The 25571-nt window shown below is 38.5% G+C and overlaps 3 protein-coding genes across 6 annotated transcripts; 1 reads left to right on the top strand and 2 right to left on the bottom strand.

Moving 5' to 3' along the window:
• Positions 1-106: 106 nt before the first annotated feature.
• On the bottom strand, positions 107-7453 carry naa50 (N-alpha-acetyltransferase 50, NatE catalytic subunit). 2 transcript variants are annotated; one of them, XM_066677387.1, is made up of 5 exons: positions 7313-7453; positions 4976-5112; positions 3097-3216; positions 2701-2767; positions 107-2565 (listed from the first exon to the last, which is right to left on the bottom strand). In XM_066677387.1, exons 1-5 carry the CDS (start codon positions 7318-7320, stop codon positions 2388-2390), a joined length of 510 nt encoding a protein of 169 aa, XP_066533484.1. In that variant the 5' UTR covers positions 7321-7453; the 3' UTR covers positions 107-2387. The 2 variants fall into 2 exon arrangements, with proteins under 2 accessions (XP_066533484.1, XP_066533493.1); XM_066677396.1 differs by having other exon boundaries at positions 4976-5109.
• A 2602-nt stretch (positions 7454-10055) lies between these two features.
• atp6v1ab (ATPase H+ transporting V1 subunit Ab) lies at positions 10056-18003 on the top strand. The gene is made up of 15 exons (XM_066676220.1): positions 10056-10207; positions 12525-12621; positions 12930-13058; positions 13792-14006; positions 14259-14396; positions 14497-14648; positions 14886-15048; positions 15182-15290; positions 15386-15508; positions 15608-15722; positions 15968-16031; positions 16126-16329; positions 16434-16528; positions 16892-17063; positions 17405-18003. Exons 2-15 carry the CDS (start codon positions 12540-12542, stop codon positions 17495-17497), a joined length of 1854 nt encoding a protein of 617 aa, XP_066532317.1. The 5' UTR covers positions 10056-10207; positions 12525-12539; the 3' UTR covers positions 17498-18003.
• A 2582-nt stretch (positions 18004-20585) lies between these two features.
• LOC136665546 (uncharacterized) lies at positions 20586-25282 on the bottom strand. 3 transcript variants are annotated; one of them, XM_066643170.1, is made up of 12 exons: positions 24723-25282; positions 24232-24492; positions 24051-24143; positions 23541-23756; positions 23321-23452; positions 22939-23217; positions 22758-22850; positions 22248-22463; positions 22101-22163; positions 21194-21777; positions 20834-21114; positions 20586-20685 (listed from the first exon to the last, which is right to left on the bottom strand). In XM_066643170.1, exons 1-10 carry the CDS (start codon positions 25050-25052, stop codon positions 21331-21333), a joined length of 2130 nt encoding a protein of 709 aa, XP_066499267.1. In that variant the 5' UTR covers positions 25053-25282; the 3' UTR covers positions 20586-20685; positions 20834-21114; positions 21194-21330. The 3 variants fall into 3 exon arrangements, with proteins under 3 accessions (XP_066499267.1, XP_066499276.1, XP_066499284.1); XM_066643179.1 differs by having other exon boundaries at positions 20834-21093; XM_066643187.1 differs by lacking the exons at positions 20586-20685; positions 20834-21114 and having other exon boundaries at positions 21714-21777; positions 22093-22463.
• Positions 25283-25571: the final 289 nt, after the last annotated feature.

Raw genomic sequence — 25571 nt, 5'->3', positions numbered from 1 at the left:
ACTGTCTCAACAACTGTCCATTAATGCACTAATATTTATTCCATAAAAAACATTCATAATTCTCACTCTGTCTCCTGTGCACTTACAGTTTAACAACGTTTTGGCAAATAGTATTTTTATTTATTTAGAGGTTTAAAAGTTTTACAATATAGAGCTCCAGAAAAGACAAAATTCTCCAAAGAACAGAAAGAAAAAAAAAAACATGCTTGAACTACAATGAAGAGGGCACGTCCCTCCTGGCATGCAGCGTCAAGGCTTCTCCTGGGGTCCAACTCTCAAATTCAAGTTCTACATAAGGAACCTATATAACCAAAATTCAACAATCCCACAGTGCACTTAGGAAAAGAATGTTTGACAGTGAACATCACTGAAATGATAGTAGTGCATTGTGGGAAGTTTTAGCTGCCAGTTTGCTGAAGAGGAGGCTGCTAAGATTTAAACCTGCTCTCGTGTTAAAAATGAAATAACCTGTTTTACATCATAGAGATTCAACTCTGAAAAACTCAAATTCAGACCAAGACGATTATCAAACAAAACTCACAACCCTCAAGAATTTTTTTTTTGAGGCAAATACTTTGTACCACATTGTTACCTTTATAGAAGATCCAGGAATTAATCGCTTGCTTTGCCAAAGCATCACATTCTGTATTCATATTAATCTACATATGCTTTATTACTTTTATACACTCTGCATGAAAAAGGTCGGAAAATTACCCTAAATTAACTACAAAATGTAATTTCTGAAATGCTACAAAAAGACAATGCAGCAAATTTAAGTGCATTTTTGTAACTCTGCAACAGGAAAAAATATATTTATTTGACTAGTTCAAGTAATTCACCAGCATTTTTGATCAGGTGGATCTGTAGAATATGGTCAATTGTACAGAGACCCATTCCCTCCAGGTTGAGGATGAAAAAAAATATATATATATATCACATTTCTGAGAGCAGTATCTTACGATATATTCTCAAAATAATGTCACATTCAAGATTCTGAAATGCTTTATAGAAAATGTTATTAAAAATCAAGAAAATAATGAATACAAAGGATGACCTGTGTACAGTCATTTTGTGGAAAAAAAAAATCAAACAGTAAATTAATCACTTGAAAAAATAATGTGTTTCAAACTTATTCCAGCATCTTTAGTATCACGAGAAGTAAAACTAGGACGTTATTCTCCTTTTCTTCTCTACCTGGGATGGAATGAGCTTCCATACCAATAACAAACTCAAATCAAAGCACATGCCCACTAGCTTCCATTATGAGTTTTCTAGTGGGAATTGTATGCTATGGATGCCATAGATAATAGAATAGGTAGAAAACTGCAGTATTTTATAGTGTTCTTTAAAAGCCTATCAGCCTGGTTGGAGGTGTCATGTGAGCTTATGGCAAGGCACATGCTTTAAAGCCTGGCCCAACTTTAGGCAACTTTCATAAATTCTGAGAAATAGGTACCAACAGCAAACCTCTTCTCCATAACTGGCAGTCGCAGTCATTTCTCCAATCTGAAGCACCAACAGCACCCCAAGAAAAGCCATGAACCAATCAGCAAATATGCAAAAATATGAGGGGGGTATTAAATAATGGGCAGAAAAAACAAAAACATTCAGAAACGAGAGTGGAGTCTACTTCCACAAATCTCAAACACTCTCGAACTGTTTTACCAGCCAAGATCCCCCCTGGTGTGAGGGGGCTGTCAGATCCATTTCCGCTCTGGGCTAGCTTCAAGGCAGGTTGGAGACGTTGACATCACCAGAAGACACAGCATCATATGCAATGGTCCTCCACTGCATACTGCCTGTAAAACCACCTCAACCATGTCTCAACCACCAAGAGCTTTTTCTTCCAATGAGTCCTTGGGCCCAGGTGGTGAGGTGACGAGTTCCAAAAGTCACCAATACCATCCATAGCGCGACTCCAAGGCTGCCAGCTAGGACCAACTATGGTCAACAATAGTCCTATGTTAAAAGGGTTCAGCCTCTTTTAGTTCTATTGTGTTGTCCAAACAGCTGTCATGTCCCCTTGCCTTTAAACAATTTAAAACAAAATGCAAACATTATGTTCGCATAGTTAACCTTCACCATGTCTACTCTGTAACAAGTAAGCAGCTTTTTGGAGCACTTATGTATTTTGCCTGGAAAAAAAATAATAAAAAACTCTGAAATCTCTAAACAGAGGGGAAAAAAAAAAAAACAACCAAAAAAAAAAAAAAAACCCAATGGGGACTTAAGTTTTGTTTTTGCAAAATAAAATGCAGCAATTTTCATGGACTTGTTTTTCTCTTTAAATTGCCCTCTGAAAAGTGGTGTATCTATAGACCCCAGGGCATCTGTCACAGTTCCATTTTGGGAGCACGGGCCGAGGCCAATCTTTCCTGCGTGGGCTCCTACTCAGCCTTCTGCAGCTCTCCCGCTGGTGGTGCACACGGGCTACGCAGACTCTTCTGGAGAACATGGGCATCTGCAGGCTCTATCCTCTTGTAATAGTTCTTTTTTGTTTCGATGATCTCAAAGCCAAACTTCTGGTAGAAGTCAATTGCAGATTCATTGCTGATCTGCACATGACTAAACAGGGAAAAACAAAATAAAAGAAGCATTAAAAGGTATTATTAAGCTGACAGAATCACAATTCAATTTCATGTTTTTTCTTATTTCTGAGTTTGCTGTTTCATCAAAACTCACAAAACAATCATAACTTACAGGTAAATATTGTCAAATGTGCCATCCTTCTCGCAAATGTTCAACACATGGTTTAGCATCTTTGTTCCTTTTACACAGAGTTAATACAGGCATTATAAATCTCTCAACAACAGACATTAATCACATTCATCAGCACCCTGTAAAATATTTAAACAAAGGATTACAAACACAACTACTAAAAAATAACCTGCAACCCTACATTTATTAGCACAATAGTTACAGGAGTGAGGGAAAATTTTGACATACTGGCAGATGTCTTGCAAGGGGTTAAATACCTAGAGATATTTAACTGCTTGTGGTAAATGAAAATAAAAGACAAGAATGCTCAGAAGCTGAATTTAAAGTTTGAATATGAAGGTGAGGGTTTGGCTTTGCATTAGCTAAAATGAACCCTACCTATGCCCAGTCTGCGGTAGGGTGCTAGGCAGCCAAGTGTCATGATGTACAATCTCTTCTGGTTCTGGGAGTGGTCCACTCTACAGCACACTGCACCGACAGCAATGTCATTGAAGTATGCTGCATAAGAGAAGAAGCAGATCTTATTTATAAAAGGATGAGAAATTAGATAGTAAAATGACTATTAAAACAAGTTCCAAAGTATCATGGATATTATTCAAATCTGATACAAATGTCTGTTATAGATGCCACAAACTGGTTGGCAAAGTCTAAGCATTGCTAAGTAATGACTTGAAAGGAAATGACTCTGATTTAGAGCAGAGCTGTAGAGAGAGAGAATTGCATCAATTCCGTTAACTGCAATGGACCAACTACAATGTGTTAGGATCTGTTAGTGTTTTCTCTTTTCTTTAGAGATTTATCAATTGTGGCAATAAGTGCATGATTAAAATAATTTTAAATGTTCAAACAAACATGATTTAATGTCCTGGCTGGATGTGATATTTTAATGTACCGGTTTTAGATTTCTACACAAATGTTCGACCTTTTGTCCAATCTCATATCATAGTTTTTACATTAGTCTCATAAAGGATTACTGAAACCACAATGATGTGTTAGAAAACTAATCTTAACTGATTTATGAACAACTCTTTACCTCCTAACTTATCAGAAACCATAGGATATATTTCATACTGACTATCGTACAAGTTTAAAAAGCAGTAATATATATATTATATATATATATATCATAATCCTGAAATAGCTTTTTTTTATTTTAAGCATATAACCACATACACAGGTCGATGTGCTATAGAAATACTGTAAATCAATGCATTTTTTGAAGACTAATTACCAAAAATGCGCAATTACTCTCCCTGACTATATGCATTTAAATTGGCTGCCTAGAGCTTCCTGGAACTACTGAGCCTGCATGAGTCACATGACCAAGCATCTTGGACTTCTGTTGGCACAACTCTCCCTGTATACACCTCTGGTTTAGAGCAAACTTTGTAACTACAAACTACAACATTTTAAAAGTGGACACATTAAGATAACAACAACAATAATTGATCTACAGCAGGTTGGGCCAGTGTCTGAAAAAGAGTGTGACACAGAACTAGACAATAATTCGATATCATTATATAATCACAATATAAAAATGATACAATAATATGACTTTTAAAAACATTTTCAACATACATTAGTTACATCATCTGTCACTAATGTACATTACAGGGCGCTGCCATCAGTTCAATTTTTTTTTATTGACTTTAAAATTAGTATTGACAAATCCAAGTGTTTCATGGTGATGTCATGTTTCTTGTTTCATCTTGGCAGTTTTTCTGTGGCTATTGTTCATACCAATTTCAGAGTTATAAATACATCATGATAGGAATTTAGACCATATTGTCAAACCCTTGTGTGACAGCAGGATTACATGAAATCCTGAACGTGCTGACGCTCTTAGGCAGGGGTCACCAATCTTATTCACAAAGGGCCGGTGTGGCTGCAGGTTTTCGTTCCAACCAAACAGAAGCACACACTGTTTAACTGCTTTGAGAGGAGACTAGTTGATTAAACAAGTGGAATCAGGTGTGCTCTGCTTAACTGCAATGAAACGCTGCAGTCATACTGGCCCTTTGTGGATAAGATTGGTGACCCATGCTCTTAAGCAAATTCTGTCTGGGAAATCTTAGAAAAACACCAGGATACATACTGTGAGAGGGCCTTCAAAAGTATGAAATCTCATTTTAACCACATCACCCAAATGTATTAAGGTATATTACACCTGTTGAGAGCAACTGAGCAAAATAAACCTGAAAAAAATCAACATATTAAAACATCTTAAATTCTGGCAGATTAATCTGACTAATCTTACCTAGCTTAGCGAGCTCTCCTACTTCCAACACATCTTTGTAGAACTTGTCGTTGTAACTGACGGGGAAGATGACTTGGTTCAGACGTTTCAGCTGTTTAATGTTGTGGGGGGTAACGTCCCCCAGCTCGATCCGGCTACTGGAACAAAAGCAGAACGGTCAACTGGACTGTCACAGTTTCCAGAAAATGAAAAATGGGAGCTGTATGCTATACATCTTGAAACTACAACCACACTTTATTAAACAAAACTCCCACCCTCATAAGCAGTATGCAAACATTGTGCAGTTCTTAAATTTAGATTGTTGTTAGTTTAAATGCTCAAGGATACAAGCTTACTTAAGTTATTAACCTGCTATTAACTTGCTACAAGCAACAGCACACCACTGATCAACACATCACAACTATCAAGCTGATGTACTCAGCACATGTTTGTATTGCCTCCACTTCACACAAGGAGTGTGGAGGTATTTATAGGTTGACTGCATGCTAACCCTCCACAACGACAACAGCTGCAGGTCAGTGTTTTTAGGTCAACGTTGCTAAGGTCAGTGGCAGGATAAGATGACCAGAGAATGTCAAGTACAGTTTATTAGGATGTCCGTCTAGCTAATTAAGTGTGCCTTAGTCATGTTGCCTTTTAAGTCATTTAAATCCCCCCACACAATTTTAACATCGCAAATTGGATTAAAGTACTATACGTTCAAATTGTGATGTCCAGAAATCCAATATTTGTAAATTCACTTTATCACACTTTAGTTCCCACAATCCTGTGATGTATGTTTTTTATATTAATGCACAATATAAGATCAGACATCATCAAATTCAGCTGATTCCCACCCAGTTAAAGTTTCTTATCCTTCTCCAAAAGTTACATAGCACAGTTTCTGCAGTGCTGAGCCCAGAGTTGCATAAACAGCAGCTCTATTCTCCCTATTACAGCATAGTGAAGCATCACAATGATATTGAAGCTGGAACTTTGTTTTAAATGTTCAAACATGAAAAGTTCCAGTTTGAAACTGCAGCAAACTATAAAATAACCCACAGCAGCAAATTCTGACAGCCAGCATTTTTTGTTTACAAAACAAACATAAAGCAATTTTGTCAAATTGCAGGGCAGGGTTCTTCATATGAGCAGCAAAGTGGCAGGAAGGACAGAGGCAGGTACTGATTGCATTAGATATAAAGTGAAGGTGAAGAGGAGTTTCAGCTAAACCACTGGTTTAGATGCAACTGCACTGGGTTTTTTTCTGTTAGAAATTGCTTCTACATATGTAAATGTAATTGACAGAGATGGGTTTTAGAGATTAAAATGACAGAACAGAAACTTTACAAGTAATATTCCTCCTAGAATAACTGTTATCTACCCAACTAACATAAACTTTAACCACCATCTGTATGTCCATACAGAACTTAAAAACTAATATGAAGCTAAGCTAAGCTGCTAGGAGCAGGTGGCTAGCTGAGCTACCTTGTGTGCCACCTTTATGGACAAACAGGATGTGTTAAATACTGGGGAGGTTATTCTAACACTAAAATGTTGCGTTTACTGACTTAACCTAAAACGTGGGGGTTTTAAAAAGAGGCTCCGACACGCAAATAGCTTCTTAGTGTAGATCAGGCATGGGTAGAACTTAGCATGCTAATGACTTAGCCAGCTGACTCTCCTCGGTCTGACTCAACATTTTCAGACTCTATCTCAACGCGGTACTTGTTAGCTCTGCACTGGAATTTGCAGTTCCACCTTAAATAGGACATCAGTCGCATTCTGTCGCCTGGTTTAAGGTGGACAGAAATCCAGTATAAAAGCAAACTACACGGTCCGTTGTAGCTAATTACAATAAATACAAACAATTAAGATGTAAATAAATCTTAAATAATACAGACTTCCTGAATTACAATCATACGTAATAACGCTAGATGTGTGTTTAACTTAAAAATACACCTCGCTTCGTAAAGCTCAAGTAGGCTTTGACTTAGAATTTTCCGTTCCACCTTAAATGGCGAAGCATTCGCGTTCTGCTGCATTATTTAAGGTGGACCGGAAAATCCCCAAAAAGCTGGAGAAGAAGTAGCTAACAAGCCCTAGATTTGTAAGACGTCCTATGGAGTCCCGTTTTCGCTGTGTTTGTTTGCATAGACTATGTTGAGTTTAACGGCACTTGAACTTCAACTGGAAAACACCACTTTTAACCCACACTGTTTACTCTGTGAAACATTAGGCGCTAACGGTGGCAAGCGGCTAACATTAACGCGACCAGTAACTCCCCCCTCCTCCCCCCGCCGCCTGAAAGAGAAAAAACTTTAGTCGTGATGGACAATCGCGGAGAGTTTTACTCACCCTTTCATGTTTAAAATAACTTGACTGTGATGAAAGATGCACAGGACGTTAATAATATATTTCCAAACCACAGAGGATTTGTCCTAAGTTTGTGCAGAGCTCCACTCTCTCCGGACCCTCCACATGTATGTAGTAGCAATGTGTCGTTCACCAAGGTGTCGACTCTTTGAATTGGCTCTTTTACATGAACGTCGGGAGTCGGCTCTTTTTCAGCAACTCGTAACTTGGCCCGAACTTGAGTCATTTGCTCATTTAGGCTTAATCTAAAATCTCACACGGCTTCTTACTGTTTAAATGTTTCATCTCATGGGCCATGAAACAGTGCCACAAATAATGTGTAGAAAATGTTAAATCATTCACTTACACTCACTCAAACTCATACACATGAAGACCCCCTTCTGTAATAAATTTTAAAAATAATTAAAAACTGTTCATCAGAATTACAGACTTACGAGTTATTTAAAAAAAAAAAAACCCTAATGCTTTACATTTAACTAAATACCTTCACTGAGGACGCACAGAACAAATATGCAATTAGTCCCCATGGGATTGGTTAATAAGGTTTATGACAAGAAAACCTTTCTATCTGAATCATCCGGTTTGATACTGACAATGATACTCTGCAGTTTCAAAGTTGCAAAATACCCCAACATGGCATTTGTGTAATATCTAACAATACTGTACAATTTTATTTTAATTTAAGAGTAATTGAGTTTTAAACATATTTTAAACATTTAAACATTATATTAAAAAAAAAAACACCCACAGAAAGCCTTAATTCAACATGACATGGCAAAAAAATTGAGAGCATCCATGTTTTTTTTTTTTAACTTCCCACACAATCACATGAACTACACCTTGTTGATAAACGAGTTGGACCTCAGCATGCACTGAAAAGCAGCATAAGGCCCCCTACTCCCTCAGTAGTATTGTGCTATATAGCAAACATTATTTATTTCTGAAACTCACAATGAATTTTTCGTCCATATTCATCTCATGTAATGAGCCACAATGTTTACTATAAATTACAAATTAACCTACAAATCACACTGGAATTACACTTTATACTCAGAGAAAAATGATGAATAGGAGTAATGGGTTTCATTTGGTGATTACAGATCACTCCCACAGTCCTAAAAACAAATCTAAATCTAGTGTGAGATGCTTTGTAATCGGGGAGTTCCCTGTCCAGGGTGTGTTCCTGCTTGCTCCCGATGATTCTGTGTAGGTCCCAGATCCACTGTGATCTTGAATAAGACATAAACAGTTTAGATTTTGGCCTTTTAGCAGCTCATCTGTGTAACAGAGATTTAAACTTGGTGTATTAGAAATTAGAGTGTAATGTTTACATATAATTGATGTATAAACAAAAACAAACAAACAAATAAAAAAAACATTAATATATAATTTTGGCAACATGTGCTGTGATATGCAACAAAATTAATTTCCGTTTGGGATCTGAAAGAGTCGACTCGTATGAATGAGCTGAATTTATTGATCTAACTCACTGAACCGAAACGCTAAAGGAATCGTCCCTGCCTCTGCTGTCATTACTAAACGAACCGAATCACTACCTGAAATAACTTTTCTACATTCACCTATCTAGGTCCGAAATCCTCTGACAGTGAAATTAAAATTCGTTTGGCAAACGCGATTTGAGTTTACAAAATGGCCAAAGCATCAATATTACAATATGTTTGTTACGTTCTCCCAGGCAGTATTGATGGATCAAAAAGATGACTTAGATATCATGCAAACAAGGACCAAGTCTGGTAAAGATGCAGAAGTACTCGCCCACTGTTTGTAACGAATTGCAATTTAAACAAAAGCGGTCCAAACAGACAATAAATCAACAATGTTGTTTTCCAATCAGTCGAATATAATAGTCCTGTAAAATAATTATTATAATAAGAATAAGTATATAATAATGTAGCGCAATAATATGACAAACACGATGAGCTGATTCACTGAAAATAAATATGTTATCAATGCGGTTAATTAAAATGTATGTGATTCATTAAAGTGAACATTTGTGAAGAATCGGTTCTTTGAATCGAATCAGGCACGGGCAGAAATAACTCACAGGACGTGGCGTGATTTTTACGCACGTTCAGAGCACAAAATAAAAGTCTCTGCAGGTCAAGAAGTCAGAAATTTTTTTAAACATTTCAAATCTCTAGAGACGAGACAGCAGTGCTATTTTTATTGTTGACGTTAATCCAATAAAATTCAATATTCAGTACTGCGTGTGTAATGGTGCCATTACAATAAAAACGTTGGTTAATATGTAGAATATGGTGAGCTAAGTCAGAGTTTGAGTCGATGTTTAACTGTAAAGATTAAAATCTGTTGAACATCCACGATTGGCAAACTTTAAAAGCTGCACTATATTGGTACGTCTGGGGAAATGATGATCTTTCTGGTGGAAATATGTAATTGCATGCAACATGCAGAAGAACATTTTGTAAAATGTGGTCTTCTGCATTCTGCATTCCCCAAGTTAATTCGCCTAGTTCTACTCAGGTGACCACACCACAGAGCCAGACCAGCTTTTTGAGTCTGTGCATTTGGCATTAATCCAACCATACAACTCTGCATTTGAATGACCATTTCACTGTATTTTAGCAGATACGTGACTGTCACAAAAAATAAAAAATACACAAAAAATCGTGCGTAGTGCAGATGAATTCACTGAAGACACGGGGCGTCTACAAACCTGAATAAACACAATGTTTCCATACATTGACGGTGGCGCTGTGTCACTCTGTTTGCACACACTCAGCACTACAACCGTCGAGTGAATGAAGTCAGCTGACCCTTTCTAGCAGCTTATACTCATCGGTTTTATTCTAGGAAAACAGCTTTGACAGATCCCAGTTCTTCTCTTCACGTCAGGTATTCACTGTTTATATTTGTAGGGCATTGTTCGTCCATCGTCGTGTTTGTGTGAGTATGTGGTCGCGTCCAGCTCGGTTCATTGCTTTCTCCGCCGTTTTTCATTGACGTTATTTACGGGGCGAATTTTGTCTGATATGCATAAATATTTCAACTAAACTTTATTTTACTTAGCTATTACTGCTCCTACGACTATTGGTGTTGAATATTCATTGGATTAATGATGGATTTCGTGTATTTTCATATGTCAAACCTCCTTATAACCTTGGGAAAGCACACACACACTGTACCGATGCTTAGCCAAAGCGGTATGAGGCATTTTTCTGATTTCAGTTATTTTTTTGACGTTTAAAATGAACGAATACGTGGATTTGTAGGTTTGCCATATTTATTAAATTAGTACATAATTTTATTTTCCAGTGACGGGCCATATTGATATTTGAAAAATGTCATTTGGCATTAAGTATTGAATTAATTTACCTGTTTAAATAATTTGCCTGTTTTTAAAGAGAAGGTCTCTTATGTGAATTTTCCCATACACCGTAAGTAATAGAGAATTGGTGCAATATTTAAGGAGGAACGGAAAATCCCGAGCTGAAGGCAGTTCTGACGGTCATGTGATGAGACAAGGATGTGACTAGCTGTGTCTTAATGGGCCTAAAGACTGAACTGCAGCCTCTGTATGGCGTTTTTTGTTTATATGCATTATTTTGAATACAAGAGTAATGTCCAAAATATTATAGGTGACGAACACAGGTTCTATCGTGCTTTTAAGGCTCTAAAGATCATGTTACTTTGTCATTGGAGCCTAATGGAGAAGTCTGAATTCTCAGCATCATGTGACAGTTGCTTAACAGAAAGGACTGGGTGATAGGGGGTGAAACATAATGATTTTTTGAAAATTTACATTGCAATGTTATGTTTTTTTTCCCCCATATTTGTAAATGTGCAAAATTGGTGCACCTCAATCATTAAAACACATGTTCATCAAAATTAATGATGTATAATCTATTTCCAAGTAAAAATGAAAGTTTATAATGCCTTTAAAAGTAGTTATGACGTAGCCTTCACCTTCATTAATAATGTGTGGATCTATTAATATGCAGTGTGTGACTGCCTCTATCCATACTGAGTCCTCCACCATTAACCTGCAGTTCAAAAGCAAACTGATGGTATTGGTTTTGTCAGAATTTGTGTTTATGAGATTTTAAAATGCTGAAGTTTCAAAGCAGAAGTGCTCAGGCATGGCATTAATTGCTTATTTCTCTTGTGATTCCTCTTCTCTCATATAAATACACTGCGCTGTCATATTAACAAAGTATAAAACAAAAAACCTTGATTTTCACTGGAGGGGGTCTTTAAATATCAGAGGGAACTCACTAGAAGACTAGTATCATACTGACAATACCAATTAAACGTCAACAGAACCTTCTTAGGGTGCCGCTATCATATAGTAAGTTAAATAATAATATTGTCCACCTCTATTCACAAGGGTTCCTTTAAATGTGGACATACAGCTAGATTTGTTTTTATAAATTTGTTAGATTTTGGCTAGACTTTTAGGAACAGGAGACCACTTATAACGGCATGCATTGTTCACATTGCTTTTTGTTGTTTGTCTCCTCACATGTGGGATGAAGTCAGATTTTTGTCTGTTGTTTTTGTACAAGCCATTGTATTGTAATATATTAAGTTAAAAAAAAAATAAAACCTGGGAAGAGGGGAATGTATATCCCTTTACTGCTGGAATGAATGAGTAGGGCTCAATCCCATTTATATTTTCCATTTCCATACAGCTGTAAACACTGATGTGGCAATGAGTACAGTCTCTCCAGAATTACTCAAGAGTTTAATTGCCCCCTTCCTCTTTTCATTACAGTCAGTCAGTCACGGGCTGCTGTCATGTGACTGCTCCATAAATATCACAAAATGCTGTGATTTTTCTAAGGTCAAAATGATACAAAATGTATTATACGCAATATTTTGACACATATACACAGTTTACCATTCGTGTAGCCATCAACGTTTCAACTACAGTATGTCTAATTTAATTAAACAGGATTAATAATGCCCCTGGTATAATCTTTACACATTGACTTTCATTGAAATTTAAGAAGGTTTTAGATTTAAGAGTTTATTCCTTCTCCTTCTTGTAAAACTGCCATTTTGGAGATGCTTGTTTTTCATTGGACATTGACGAAATGAAAAGGTGCATTTTCCTGTCCATCTTGATCAGTGAAGTCTGAGGAGACTGGTCAGTGATCTGCTGCTCTGTTCCTGCTAATGATGGCTGCTGTCACTCTCTATCTGCCCCCAGACACACACTTTAATCATGGATTTCTCCAAGCTTCCGAAGATCCGTGATGAGGAGCGTGAGGGATACTTTGGATACGTGCATGGCGTGTCTGGACCTGGTCAGTGACACAGATGAAAGGACTTGTGTACACTTCTCATATTTCAATCCTGTTATCTGTCTAGATATTTGACAATCGAACATTCTGGGTATTAATAAAAGAAAGTGTTAACTTGTTGATATTAATGTATTTATAACTTAAATCTTGACATAGTTAGTTTCTTATTTTATTTACAGCCTCATAAACATTGTGAAATATTTGACATTGCAGAATCCCAGCACATTATAAGTTTATTGGAGTAATACATGCATGCTTCAGAAAGACTGATATTTGCCATAAGTGAACTATATTTGTGTTTTCCCTCCCAGTGGTGACAGCCTCCAGCATGGCTGGGGCAGCGATGTACGAGCTGGTGCGAGTAGGCCACAGTGAGCTGGTGGGAGAGATCATCCGTTTGGAGGGGGATATGGCTACCATTCAGGTGTATGAGGAAACCTGTATCCTTCAGCAACTCTGAGTCAGACACATGTTTAATCAGAAGAGTTTAAGTTGCTGCCTTTCTCTAAATCGAGAGTTTTCTGTAACACAGAAATTTGGAATAGTTTTATTGTAATATTTGAACTCATGTTCTTTAATGGCTGCTGTGACCAATAAGGTTTGTTTCTGCAGAGAGCATTTACGATCTAATGACTGCTGTACAGTAAGACACACACACATTCCATCCCTCTTTATCCAGTGGGGGTTGCTTCCGGGAACCCCACAGATCTCAAAATCCAAAGAAGCTTCTTTCTTACATAGAACAGAGTATTATTTATATAATATATATATATTATATATATAATATTGTATAATCTTTAGATCTCTGATATTATAAGTAATACAGTGAAAATGAAGTTATTATACTGTATTGTTTAGGGAATTCAGTACAGACACAACCATCATAGGCTTAACTAAATGGTGCATGTTGAACTAACAAGCAAACTAAATGATGAGCTTTGAAATGGAAGGAGATGTTTACAGTTTATGTTTATTTAGTATTTTTTAATGGAGAGCTGCCTCTGCGTCCTTTAAGAACTATAAATCCCTAGCTAAAGTGATCATTCAAGGTGGCAAATGCATAAAATTATTTAGTATTGGTTGCAATTGAACCTCCACCTTTAGTTCAGTGTATCATGATGCATTCAGACTCTGAATTCTTTGAGTGTGTTAGATTTCCTAAGCTGTGTTCAGCTGGTGTGTCTGTTGGCGATCCAGTGCTGCGTACAGGGAAGCCTCTCTCTGTGGAACTGGGACCTGGAATCATGGGCTCTATCTTTGACGGTATCCAGCGTCCGCTCAAAGATATTAATGACCTGACCAAGAGCATCTACATCCCCAGAGGAGTGAACATTGGAGCACTGAACCGGGACCTGAAATGGGAGTTCTCTCCCTCCAAGAGTTTACGGGTAACTGCTTAAAAATAGTCTGTGTGGTTTACTGAAATTAATTAAACTGGTGGAACCTCTTTTTTTTGTGCTGGTTTTTAAAACTTGTGAGAAAAACAAAACATAATAAATTGGTAATCACAACCCTACACACAATAAACAATAATGATGCAAATGCATCAACATGCAAGTGATGACTTGTTGGTATTATTTTTGTATTTAGTGAATAGTTTCTCTTTTAAATGAAATGCTTACTCCTCAATTCTTTTTCAGGTTGGAAGTCACATAACTGGAGGTGACATCTACGGTTTGGTTTATGAGAACTCTCTCATTAAGCACAAGATCATGCTGCCGCCCAAGAACCGCGGTACTGTCACCTACGTGGCTCCCCCTGGAAACTACGATGTCTCTGTGAGCAGTTTGCTTTAAACTGTAAAATCACTGTATTTATAATAATCAGCATCAATGTGACCTGGAATTGTTGTTGGTGTGTGTGTGTGGTGTGGCTTAGGATGTGGTGTTGGAGCTGGAGTTTGAAGGGGTGAAAGAAAAGTTCACGATGGTTCAGGTGTGGCCAGTGCGTCAGGTTCGACCGGTCACTGAGAAACTACCTGCTAACCACCCACTGCTTACTGGCCAGAGAGTGCTGGATGCCCTTTTCCCGTGAGTGACGTGATTAGGTTTCTGTGAACAAGGTTTTGAGGTGTGCAAAATAGCATACATATCACAATATGTGGTCCATGTGGCCACTGCTGTTTTGCTGAGGTGTTTCCTATCAATGATGTTCCAGAGAAAATAATCAGAGTATTTGTTTTTCATATTATACACTTTTGCTATTTTATGTACATTCATTCCTGCTTTCTTTATAGGTTTTGTGACACTTTCACTTTATCTTCACAGATGTGTGCAGGGAGGGACCACAGCTATCCCAGGGGCTTTTGGATGCGGCAAAACCGTGATCTCTCAGTCCTTGTCCAAGTACTCCAACAGTGATGTCATCATCTATGTGGGCTGTGGAGAGCGTGGGAATGAGATGTCTGAAGTACTCCGAGATTTCCCTGAGGTGAGGTGATACTTTTGTGACAGTGTATCTCTAACACCTTAAACTCTCAGAGATGTCATTCTAATTAGTGGATGCTAGCTGTAATTGATTATGGATGGAGTTCATGTGCTTGGACTATGCTCTTATTTAACAGCTTACTATGGAGGTGGATGGCAAAGTGGAAAGTATCATGAAGAGAACAGCTCTGGTTGCTAACACCTCCAACATGCCCGTGGCAGCTAGAGAAGCGTCCATTTACACAGGTCAGACTCCACTGCAAAGCTTGTTATGCCAGTTGTAATGGATGTTGTTTTCCTTTAGATAACGTATTTTTGCTTATTTTTCATCTTTACTTTAGGAATCACTTTATCTGAGTACTTCAGGGACATGGGATACAATGTGAGCATGATGGCTGACTCCACTTCTCGATGGGCAGAGGCTCTAAGAGAAATCTCTGGCCGTCTGGCAGAAATGCCCGCTGGTGAATGGATAATCCATGTTTTTGCAGTTCTTAAATTGAACAAAGTAATGAATTAGCATCTCTGTTTCTTTAACTGTTTGTGTGTTGTCTTTTAAACAGACAGTGGATATCCTGCCTATCTGGGAGCTCGACTGGCATCGTTTTACGAGCGCGCCGGCCGTGTGAAATGTCTCGGTAATCCAGAACGAGAGGGCAGTGTCAGCATAGTGGGCGCGTGAGTATATATTTGGACTAATGGTGGTGCTGTACTGTGGAAAGGCCTGGGCCACAGAAGTGTGAACTATAAACTGACTACAGATCAACATTCCTACTGTGAGAACATTAACAAACATGTAATAAATATGAATGTAGTTTCTTTTGCAAATTAAGTATAATATTTTGTAGCCTACATCCAACTCGTGTTAGCCTTATCTTTTTCACTGATGTTTGGAGAATAATGAGTTTGGTATGGTTCTGCAGTGTGTCGCCCCCTGGTGGTGATTTCTCAGATCCTGTGACATCTGCAACTCTCGGTATTGTTCAGGTAAGAACCATTACACTTGGGTTAATACGCAAACCAGTAACACTCTATTTGTTGTTGTGCAATTTTTATCTCTATTTCTCTCCCTCCTTTTCAGGTCTTCTGGGGTCTGGATAAGAAACTGGCCCAGAGGAAGCATTTCCCCTCAGTGAACTGGTTGATCAGCTACAGTAAATACACACGAGCTCTGGATGAATACTATGACAAGCACTTCCCTGAGTTTGTGCCGCTACGTACCAAAGCCAAGGAGATTCTTCAGGAGGAAGAGGACCTGGCTGAGATTGTCCAGCTTGTGGGCAAGGTGAGACAGCATGCACATCTTGCACAATTTTTATATGATAATTATTTGAAAATGTGAAATTCTGAAGTATCAGTAAACATTAACTTTTATTTGCTATTTCTCAGGCTTCGCTGGCTGAGACTGATAAAATCACACTAGAAGTTGCTAAATTAATCAAGGATGATTTCCTGCAGCAGAACGGTTACACACCTTATGACAGGTAATTGCATCAAATATAATTGTATATTTCAATATAATCATATAAATCCATGTTTCTCAAATTCTGGAGCTTCATGCTGAAACGTGTTTTAAAAATTTGAGATCTGTTTAGGTTGATTATTTAATTGTCTTCTGAAGAGGACTTTTTTTTATTTCCATTATATAACTATACACTCCAGTATATAACACTGTGATTTTGTAGTTTTTAATATTTTGTACATATCGTTATGACCCAGTATGTACTCTCTCTTATTACCTGCAAACCATTCTTCAGAGCCGTATGCACCCTGTTATTTAATGAATACCATGTACAATCACGAGTATGAAAATTACAGCTAATGATCTTTTCATTCCAATTCTCCAGGTTCTGTCCATTCTACAAGACGGTGGGCATCCTGTCAAATATGATCGCCTTCTATGATATGGCTCGTCATGCGGTAGAGACCACAGCTCAGAGCGACAACAAGATCACTTGGGCCATGATCCGTGAACACATGGGAGAGATCCTTTACAAGATCAGCTCCATGAAATTTAAGGTAAGCCTGTAAATTTACATTTCAGATCTTGCAAAGTGGCCTGACTAATGTTAGTGATTTCAAATGACTGAACTTCAATTTCCTGCAATAATTCCCTAAAATAAAAACAGAGGGTGTTTTCTTGGGTTTTAGTCGCACATGAATCAGACAAATAATAGTCCGGCTCGGCTACGATGTGACTGTTGATTTTTCCCTGGCTTAATCATTTTCCCTGCCCAGTGGTTCATAGTATTTTAACCAAAATCATTTTTAGAGGCAGCTGAAAGAATGTTTTCTTAAGTAATATAACAACAGATACATTTTGGTTTAAGTTCAATTTATCTTTCTCCTTTTTCTCTCAGGATCCCGTGAAGGAGGGTGAGGTCAAAATTAAAGCAGACTATGCCCAGCTGCATGAGGACATGCAGAATGCCTTCCGCACGCTGGAGGACTAAATTCCTGTCTTAGTCCAGTCATCCCTTGGGACACTGCACCTGAACCCAGCTGTCCTTCTCTCCACACATTCCGCTGCTCTGCTTTCCCTTGTTATGTAGCAGTAGTATGCCATTCTTGTGCATCAAGACATCTCTGTTCATTTTGTGTGTGTGTGTTATGGATGTAAATTCCTACCTAATAATCCCAGCACTGCTTGCTTCTCCAGTGAACTTTTCTTGTCATCCTATCCGTAAATTTCATGCATTCATTTTGGTGTAATTATCGTTCTTTTTTTTTTTCTCTGTACAGAAGATCTACGAGACGTGATTACTTAAACAGAGTTAATATTTATTGCCAGCAGTTATTGTGGTTACCTGTGTTCTGTTTGGTTTTATTGTTTTAAGCCGTATTGTTCTTTGTATTTGCTGTATGATTGGAGCAGTGCACTTCTCTTCTGTACTGCTCATGTGACAGAGTTTAAGTGATGAAAGAATAAAGTAATGATGACATATGTACAGGTTTGTGTCTGAGATGCTTGTATCAGTGATGTGGTCTTGTTTTTATCCTTGCATCTGATCCTGGAATAATTTCAGCTGTTCTTTAACATGGTAAACAAACTACACGATGTACTGTCCTGTCTCATAACAGGCTAGACCACAGACTGTACAGGAACTATTCAGCACGAGCGTTGCCCATAATGACACTGCACTCAAATTTTACACTCAAAGATTTGGTAACACTTTAAATTATAGCCCGCTAATTACTGAGTAAATACAGAATAAGTAACTGTCAAGTAAGCCGTAAGATAAAATAAGTACTTAGTAAGTAAAAGGTATGATACTAGAAATATGTGGTTATTACTGGGTATCTTACAAACATTTTTTTGAGATTACAGAAAATGAATGAATAAATCCTTTAACATTATTTACAGTGGACATACAGAGAAGGACATGGTCAGCTACTTTCATTACAGGCATTAGCAGAGTTTACTGGGGTCAAGCCTGCCTCTACTTGAAAAAGCTTGCTCAAACTAACCCCCTCATTGTTTTGGTAGAACTGCGCATTCTAAACAATATGGTAAGTGATGGTTTGGGGTGCCATGTCATCTACTGGTGTTGGCCCACTGTGTTTTCTGAGGTTCAAGGTTCAAAGCAGCAGTCTACCAGGAAGATCTAGAGCACTTCATGCTTCCTGCTGCTGACCAACTTTATGGAGATGCAGATTTCGTTTTCCAACAAGTCTTGGCACATGCACACAGTGCTAAAGCTACCAGTACCTGGTTTAAGGACCATGGTATCCCTGATCTAAATTGACCAGCAAACTAGCCTGACCTTAAGAGGAAGATGCAATATACCAGACCCAACAGTGCAGAAGAGCTGAAGGCCACTATCAGAGTATCCTGGGCTCTCATATAACACCTGAGCAGTGCCACAAACTGACCGACTCCATGCCACGCCGTATTGCTGAACTAATTCAGGCAAAAGGAGCCCCAACTATGTATTGAGTGCTGTACATGCTCATACTTTTCATGTTCATACTGCTCAGTTGGCCAGCATTTTTAAAAATCATTTTGTTTGTATTGGTCTTAAGTAATATTCCAATTTTCTGAGATACTGTAATTTGGAGTTTTCATTAGTTGTCAGTTATAATAATCGAATTAAAATAAATAAACATTTGAAATGTATCAGTCTGTGTGTAATGAATGTGTATAATATACAAGTTTCACTTTTTGAATGGAATTATTAAATAAATCAACTTTTTCATGAGGCCCCCTCCATGGTGTATTCCCGCCTTGCGCCCAATGATTCCAGGTAGGCTCTGGACCCACCGCGACCCTGAACTGGATAAGCGCTTACAGGTAATGAATGAATGAATGAACTTTTTCATGATATTCTAATTTTATATATATATTACATTCATTTCCTGTCATTGACTCTCATGCTCTTTGACTCTTACAGCGATGTTCAGAATACGCAGTTTTCTACCAAAACAACGAGGGGGTAGTTTGTCCAAGCTTTTTCAAGTTGAGGCTGGCTTGACTCCAGTCACAGTTTCATGGTGGTATGTGCTCATTAGGTTTAGGACATGTGATTTACCACATCATAACATACTTCTGAGATATTTTACACTGTTTTAACTATATGTATTAGGGCATTTTATGTACATAGCCGAATCTATGCTAATGCCTGTAATGAAAGTATGTGCACTGCAAATAATTTTAAAAGATCTTAAATTACATTCAGAAACACAGTGAATTCAAATTAGTAGCTGCATTCCTTATTTATAAAACATTACAGTCATTACAGTAACTTGCATAAATTGTCATACTTTCAATTTAATTTTGTAATATATTTATGGGCGGTAAGGTGGTGCAGCAGTCACACAGCTCCAGGGACCTGTAGGTTGTGGGTTCGATTCCCGCTCCGGGCAACTGTCTATGAGGAGTTAGTGTGTTGTCCGTGTGGGTTTCCTCCCACAGTCCAAAAACACACGTTGGTAGGTGGAATGGCGACTCAAAAGTGTGTGAGTAAATGTGTGTGTGTTGCCCTGTGGAGGACTGGCGCCCTCTCCAGGGCGTATTCCCACCTTGTGCCCAATGATTCCAGGTAGGCTCTGGACCCACTGCAAACTGGATAAGCGCTTACAGATAATGAATGAATGAATCTATATTTATACTTAGAAGTGCAATGGATTCTGAATGTAGTTAGCACTACGTGTTTTATTTGTAAAATGTTTGTAAGTTAACCAGTAATAACCACATATTTCTTGTATCATACCCTTTGCGTACGCAGTAATTGTTTTATATTAAGGTACATACGGTACTTATAAGGTACTTACTCTGTACTTATTGCGTGCCTTGTTTATAAAATATTTGTAAGACTTGAAGCTCAGTAGCTTTACTCTTAGGTTAAAGGGAGAAAAAACATTTAAAAAATGCACCCACACAATAAAGTATGGTATACTGCTCAAGTCAGAATGGCATGAAGGAATTCAGTTTAAAATCCATTGAGAATCTTTGGGAATACTACAGAAAAACCCAGACAATGTTTGTAGACAGCAATGAAGAACTGAAGGATGACAAATATATTTCTACACAGTTTATTTTTACTGTGGTCTTATTCCTTAATGTGGAATGAAGCTGGAGTATGGACTCTAGTTGTGCTTTTTGCCAGATCTTGCACCAACACAAGGCAGCCAGCAGAGGAGCCTTAAAATCAGATCAGAACAGATCACACTGTTAAAAAAGGAAATCAATGAATTCATAGCTGTAAATTTAATTTAGGTTCATATATAAAGCTTTCAATTCAGAAAGCACTAACGTTCAAATGCTCCAAACTTTAAGTTCTAAACCTCACCTTCTCCACCATTTTCTCTTTCTCACTGCTATCTTTTCCTGGCCCTCACTGTCTTTCCATCTTGTGTTGTTCCTCAAGGATGAAAATGGGCAAACGGTGGGAGGAATGGTCTCCACCACAGGGTTAGCCAATTCAGAATATATGGTCTGAACTTTCTGGGCTTGAACTTCCTCCTCGTCATCTCCAGCTCCCAGGGAATTCTTTCTCACTGTTTTATTTCTAGCAGTAGGAAAAAGGGCCTCTACCACAGGTTCTGCTGGCTGAATCTCATAAACATGTGTCTGAGAGGTAAAAACAAATATTTTAATAAGTGCACATATCATTTTAATAATCAGTGCACTTCACATCCTTCTCACAAACCTGTTCACAAGCTTCCTCATCCTCATACTCCTGCTCTTCAGTGATGTTCTGCCAGGCCTGAAATTGCCTCACAGTAGGAGGACGCATTTCCACTACAGGGATAGCTGGTTTGGAGTATGAGGCGTGCACCCATGGGATTAGAACTTTCTCCTCTTCATCTTCTGCTTCCAGGGAATTATTTCCTTTTGTTTCTTTTCCCTGGCTCTCACAGTCTTTGTTTTCCTCACAACCTGCCTCAACCTCGTCTGTGTCCAGAAGGTTGTTGTTGAGATGAAACTTAAGAACAGGTATCTGATGGATAATAACAGATATTCTAATATGACTGATGAGGTTTTATCAGTGCATATAAACAGTGTCTTCATATTTCTCCCATAAACTTGTTCACAGGCTTCCCCATCCTCATCCTCCTGCTCTTCTGGGTCGTTCTGCCAGGCCTGAAATGGCAGTCTAACGTATGAGCTCTGAATCCACTGGACTGGAACATTCTCTTTTTTGTCTCCAGTCCCCAGGGAATCCTTACGCTTCAGACCGGATCTCTCTAGTGTGAACTCCTGTTCAATTTCTGGATCAACAGGAAGAGATTCCTAAAAAAAAAAAAAGCAATAGCAGTAGCAAAATTTATCAATCCTGCTCTACTTACATGTTTTTGGTAACCATAAACGCCCAAATGTGGAATTGTTTCTGCACAGTTCAGAGCATGGTTTATTAATATATAATATTTATTCTTATTTAAGACATTGGGAAAAGTCTAAAATATGCTATATTTGTTGTACAGGCCACATTTTATTGTTCATAACATCTTAAATTCAGCAATAAACCATGATATTAATAAAAAAAAAATCAACAAAACATACTTCCACACACAACTCTATTATATGCAGAATATTTCCCCATCCCACCTGCTTACCTGTCCATTCTCCTCATTGTTTGAGGACATTGAAGACATGCGAGCGACAGTGGGCGCAGAAGCCTGAGGTGTAAAAACAGATATTCTAATAGACGACTTGGGTTTTTCTTCAGTGCATTTACAGTGTCTCCACAGCCCTCAACAAACCTGCCCTTCTGTGTCATTCTGCCAGGCCTGAGACGGACCAGCAGTAGGACGACGGATCTCCACCACAGCGATGGCTGGTTTGGAGTATGAGGTCTCAGCCGGCTGGACTGGAACTCTATCCTCTTTGTCTCCATCTCCCACGCAATCCTTATGCTCCTTGCTGACCCTTTCTAGTGTGAACTCTTGTTCAATTTCAAGGTCAACAGCAAGAGCTTCCTAGAAATCAGAAAAGTAAATAACAATAGATTTGCTAAAAAGACGCTTTCCTTATGCAGTAAAATTGAACATCCCTGTTCTGATTACATGAGTCTTATAATAAAAATGCTTAAAAATGCCATTGTTTTTACAAATTGTAGAGCACAGTTTATATATATTGGATAATTATGATTATACTAATTGGAAAATGTATCAAACGTGCAATATGTTTTTATTTTCACATAATAACAAGACAAACTTCTTCATACAAGTATATGTATCATAGGCAGATTAGTCCCCATCCCACCTGCTTACCTGTTCTTTCACCTCATTGTTGGAGGGCTTTGTTGAGTTGCCTCTGGCAGACAGATGTGCCTCAGCACTGCAAGCAACAGTAGGCCCAGAAATCTGAGGGATAATAACAGATATTCTAATGTGACTGCTGAATTTTTTCTTGAATGAATATGAAAAGTAACTCCACATATCTCCCACAAACCTGTTCAGGAGCTTCCTCATCATCATCCTCCTCCTGCGCTTCGATGTCATTCTGCCAGGTGGGAAATAGCCTAGCAGTAGCAGGACAGGTCTCCACCATAATAATATGTGGTTTAAAGGATGAGGTCTGCACCTTCTGAACAAGAAAGTTTCCTTCTTCATTTCCAAGATCCTGGTAATATTTTATCCCTGCTTTCTTTCCCTGACCTTCACAGTCTTTGCTTTCCTCAGCAATGGCCTCAAACTCCTCTGTGTCTGGACTCTTGATGTTGGAATGAATCTTAACAACATGTGTGTGAAGAGTTAATGCAGACATTCCAATACAACTGCTGAAGTTTTTCTTCAGTGCTTTTAAACAGTGTCTCCACATCCCTCCCACTAACCTCGCTATAAGGTTTCTCATCCTCCTGCTTTCTGGTGATGTCCTTCAAGGCCTGAAAAGGCTTAGCAGTGGGAAGAAGGGTCTCAATTACTGGGAAAGCTGGTTTGGAGCATGGAACGGTCTCCTCAGAAGCCTAAGGAGTGAAACACAGATATTCTAATACGACTGCTTGGGTTTTTCTTCAGTGTATTTAAACAGTGTCTCCACAGCCCCCAACAAACCTGCCCTTCTGTGTCAATCTGCCAGGCCTGAGACAGACCAGAGGTAGGACGACGGATCTCCACCACAGCGATGGCTGGTTTGGAGTATGAGGTCTCAGCCGGCTGGACTGGAACTTTATCCTCTTTGTCTCCATCTCCCACGCAATCCTTATGCTCCTTGCTGACCCTTTCCAGTGTGAACTCTTGTTCAATTTCAAGGTCAACAGCAAGAGCTTCCTAGAAATCAGAAAAGTAAATAACAATAGATTTGCTAAAAAGACTCTTTCCTTATGCAGTAAAATTGAACATCCCTGTTCTGATTACATGAGTCTTATAATAAAAATGCTTAAAAATGCCATTGTTTTTACAAATTGTAGAGCACAGTTTATATATATTGGATAATTATGATTATACTAATTGGAAAATGTATCAAACGTGCAATATGTTTTTATTTTCACATAATAACAAGACAAACTTCTTCATACAAGTATATGTATCATAGGCAGATTAGTCCCCATCCCACCTGCTTACCTGTTCTTTCACCTCATTGTTGGAGGGCTTTGTTGAGTTGCCTCTGGCAGGCAGATGTGCCTCAGCACTGCAAGCAACAGTAGGCCCAGAAATCTGAGGGATAATAACAGATATTCTAATGTGACTGCTGAATTTTTTCTTGAATGAATATGAAAAGTAACTCCACATATCTCCCACAAACCTGTTCAGGAGCTTCCTCATCATCATCCTCCTCCTGCGCTTCCGTGTCATTCTGCCAGGTGGGAAATAGCCTAGCAATAGCAGGACAGGTCTCCACCATAATAATATGTGGTTTAAAGAATGAGGTCTGCACCTTCTGAACAAGAATGTTTCCTTCTTCATTTCCAAGATCCTGGGAATATTTTATCCCTGCTTTCTTTCCCTGACCTTCACAGTCTTTGCTTTCCTCAGCAACGGCCTCAAAATCCTCTGTGTCTGAACACTTGATGTTGGAAAATAATAATAATAATATTAGTAAATAAATAATAATAGATTTGCTAAAGAGAATCTTACCTTATACAGTAACAATGAACATCCCTGTTGTGATTACATGAGATTTATCATAAAAAATGCTCAAATATGGCACAGATTCTGCAAATTTTGAAAATCAACAACACAAACCTCTGCATACAGTATTATATGTAGAATAGTCCCCCATCCCTGTTCATTCACCTCATTGCTGGAGGGCTCTATAAGGTTGCCACTGGTAGGCAGAGAAGCGACATTCCAAGCAACTGTGGGCCCAGATGTGGAGGGGTGGGCTTTATGTAGGACCCGTTCTGTGTTACTTGACATCCTATCCATCATCAAGCTGTCTACTTCTTCACAAAAGCTGGACCCTCTGAGAACAGGTGGAGCTGAAAATCCTAGGTCAGCATTAGAAGGGGTGGTCTTTTTGATTGAGGCCCAGACCTTTCTGGAAATTTCCTCTTGGCTCTGGACTTTTGCATGGTCTTGGGTTATTTCATCCTCCTTTTTCTCCACACAAACATCCAGCTCCATCTTGGAGGTCACTTTTATTGGGTTCAATGTAGATTCTACCAGGTAACTGAATATTTTTTCTCCAGCCGTCAGAACTGTCCTCCTGGACTGTCTCCAAAAAGCTCTCAGCCCACAAGCAGGGTACTTTTTTTACTCGTGTTCGGTTATCTTCTTTCTTTTAAAAATGCCTGACAGATTGTTCAATGGAAAATATTGAAAACACAGCAACTGGAAAACAAACCCAAATTCAGTGTCTCTTCTGCAGAACTGCAACAGAATGTGGTTTGATGTTAGTAACAGTTGCTGCCTTTTATCCCACTCTGCAATGACATCACTGTTCTTTTTTATGACATCACTCCTCAAACACACTGCAGCACAATGGAGAGTCAGTGGGTGGGGCCAGCAGGCTGGATACATGGTTATCACCTGCAGCCAATCAGATAGCAGATTTGTTATTATATATCCAGCCAACAACCAGAGTGATATGTACATCATTTTCTACTGCAGATAATCACCTTCCTTCAAAACAATTATAACTGT

Source organism: Hoplias malabaricus, chromosome 1 (assembly GCF_029633855.1).
Source record: "Hoplias malabaricus isolate fHopMal1 chromosome 1, fHopMal1.hap1, whole genome shotgun sequence".
NCBI lineage: Eukaryota > Metazoa > Chordata > Actinopteri > Characiformes > Erythrinidae > Hoplias > Hoplias malabaricus.
The sequence above is the reverse complement of the archived record's forward strand: the minus strand, read 5'-3'. Positions and strand labels throughout refer to the sequence as shown.

What these genes read in the sequence shown, in the direction of transcription:
- naa50 (XM_066677387.1), bottom strand. An exon ending in AGGAGAGCTCGCTAAGCTAG is followed by an intron (nt 3,217 to 4,975) that starts GTAAGATTAGTC and finishes TCTCTTATGCAG; the next exon opens with CATACTTCAATGACATTGCT. An exon ending in CTACCGCAGACTGGGCATAG is followed by an intron (nt 2,768 to 3,096) that starts GTAGGGTTCATT and finishes TCTGTGTAAAAG; the next exon opens with GAACAAAGATGCTAAACCAT.
- atp6v1ab (XM_066676220.1), top strand. Translation starts at nt 12,540, where the DNA reads ATGGATTTCTCCAAGCTTCCGAAGATCCGTGATGAGGAGCGTGAGGGA. An exon ending in TCAGGTGTATGAGGAAACCT is followed by an intron (nt 13,059 to 13,791) that starts GTATCCTTCAGC and finishes AGCTGTGTTCAG; the next exon opens with CTGGTGTGTCTGTTGGCGAT. An exon ending in GTGCTGGATGCCCTTTTCCC is followed by an intron (nt 14,649 to 14,885) that starts GTGAGTGACGTG and finishes TTATCTTCACAG; the next exon opens with ATGTGTGCAGGGAGGGACCA.
- LOC136665546 (XM_066643170.1), bottom strand. Translation starts at nt 25,052, where the DNA reads ATGGAGCTGGATGTTTGTGTGGAGAAAAAGGAGGATGAAATAACCCAA. An exon ending in AGATTGACACAGAAGGGCAG is followed by an intron (nt 23,453 to 23,540) that starts GTTTGTTGGGGG and finishes TTCACTCCTTAG; the next exon opens with GCTTCTGAGGAGACCGTTCC. An exon ending in ATGAGGAAGCTCCTGAACAG is followed by an intron (nt 22,851 to 22,938) that starts GTTTGTGGGAGA and finishes ATTATCCCTCAG; the next exon opens with ATTTCTGGGCCTACTGTTGC.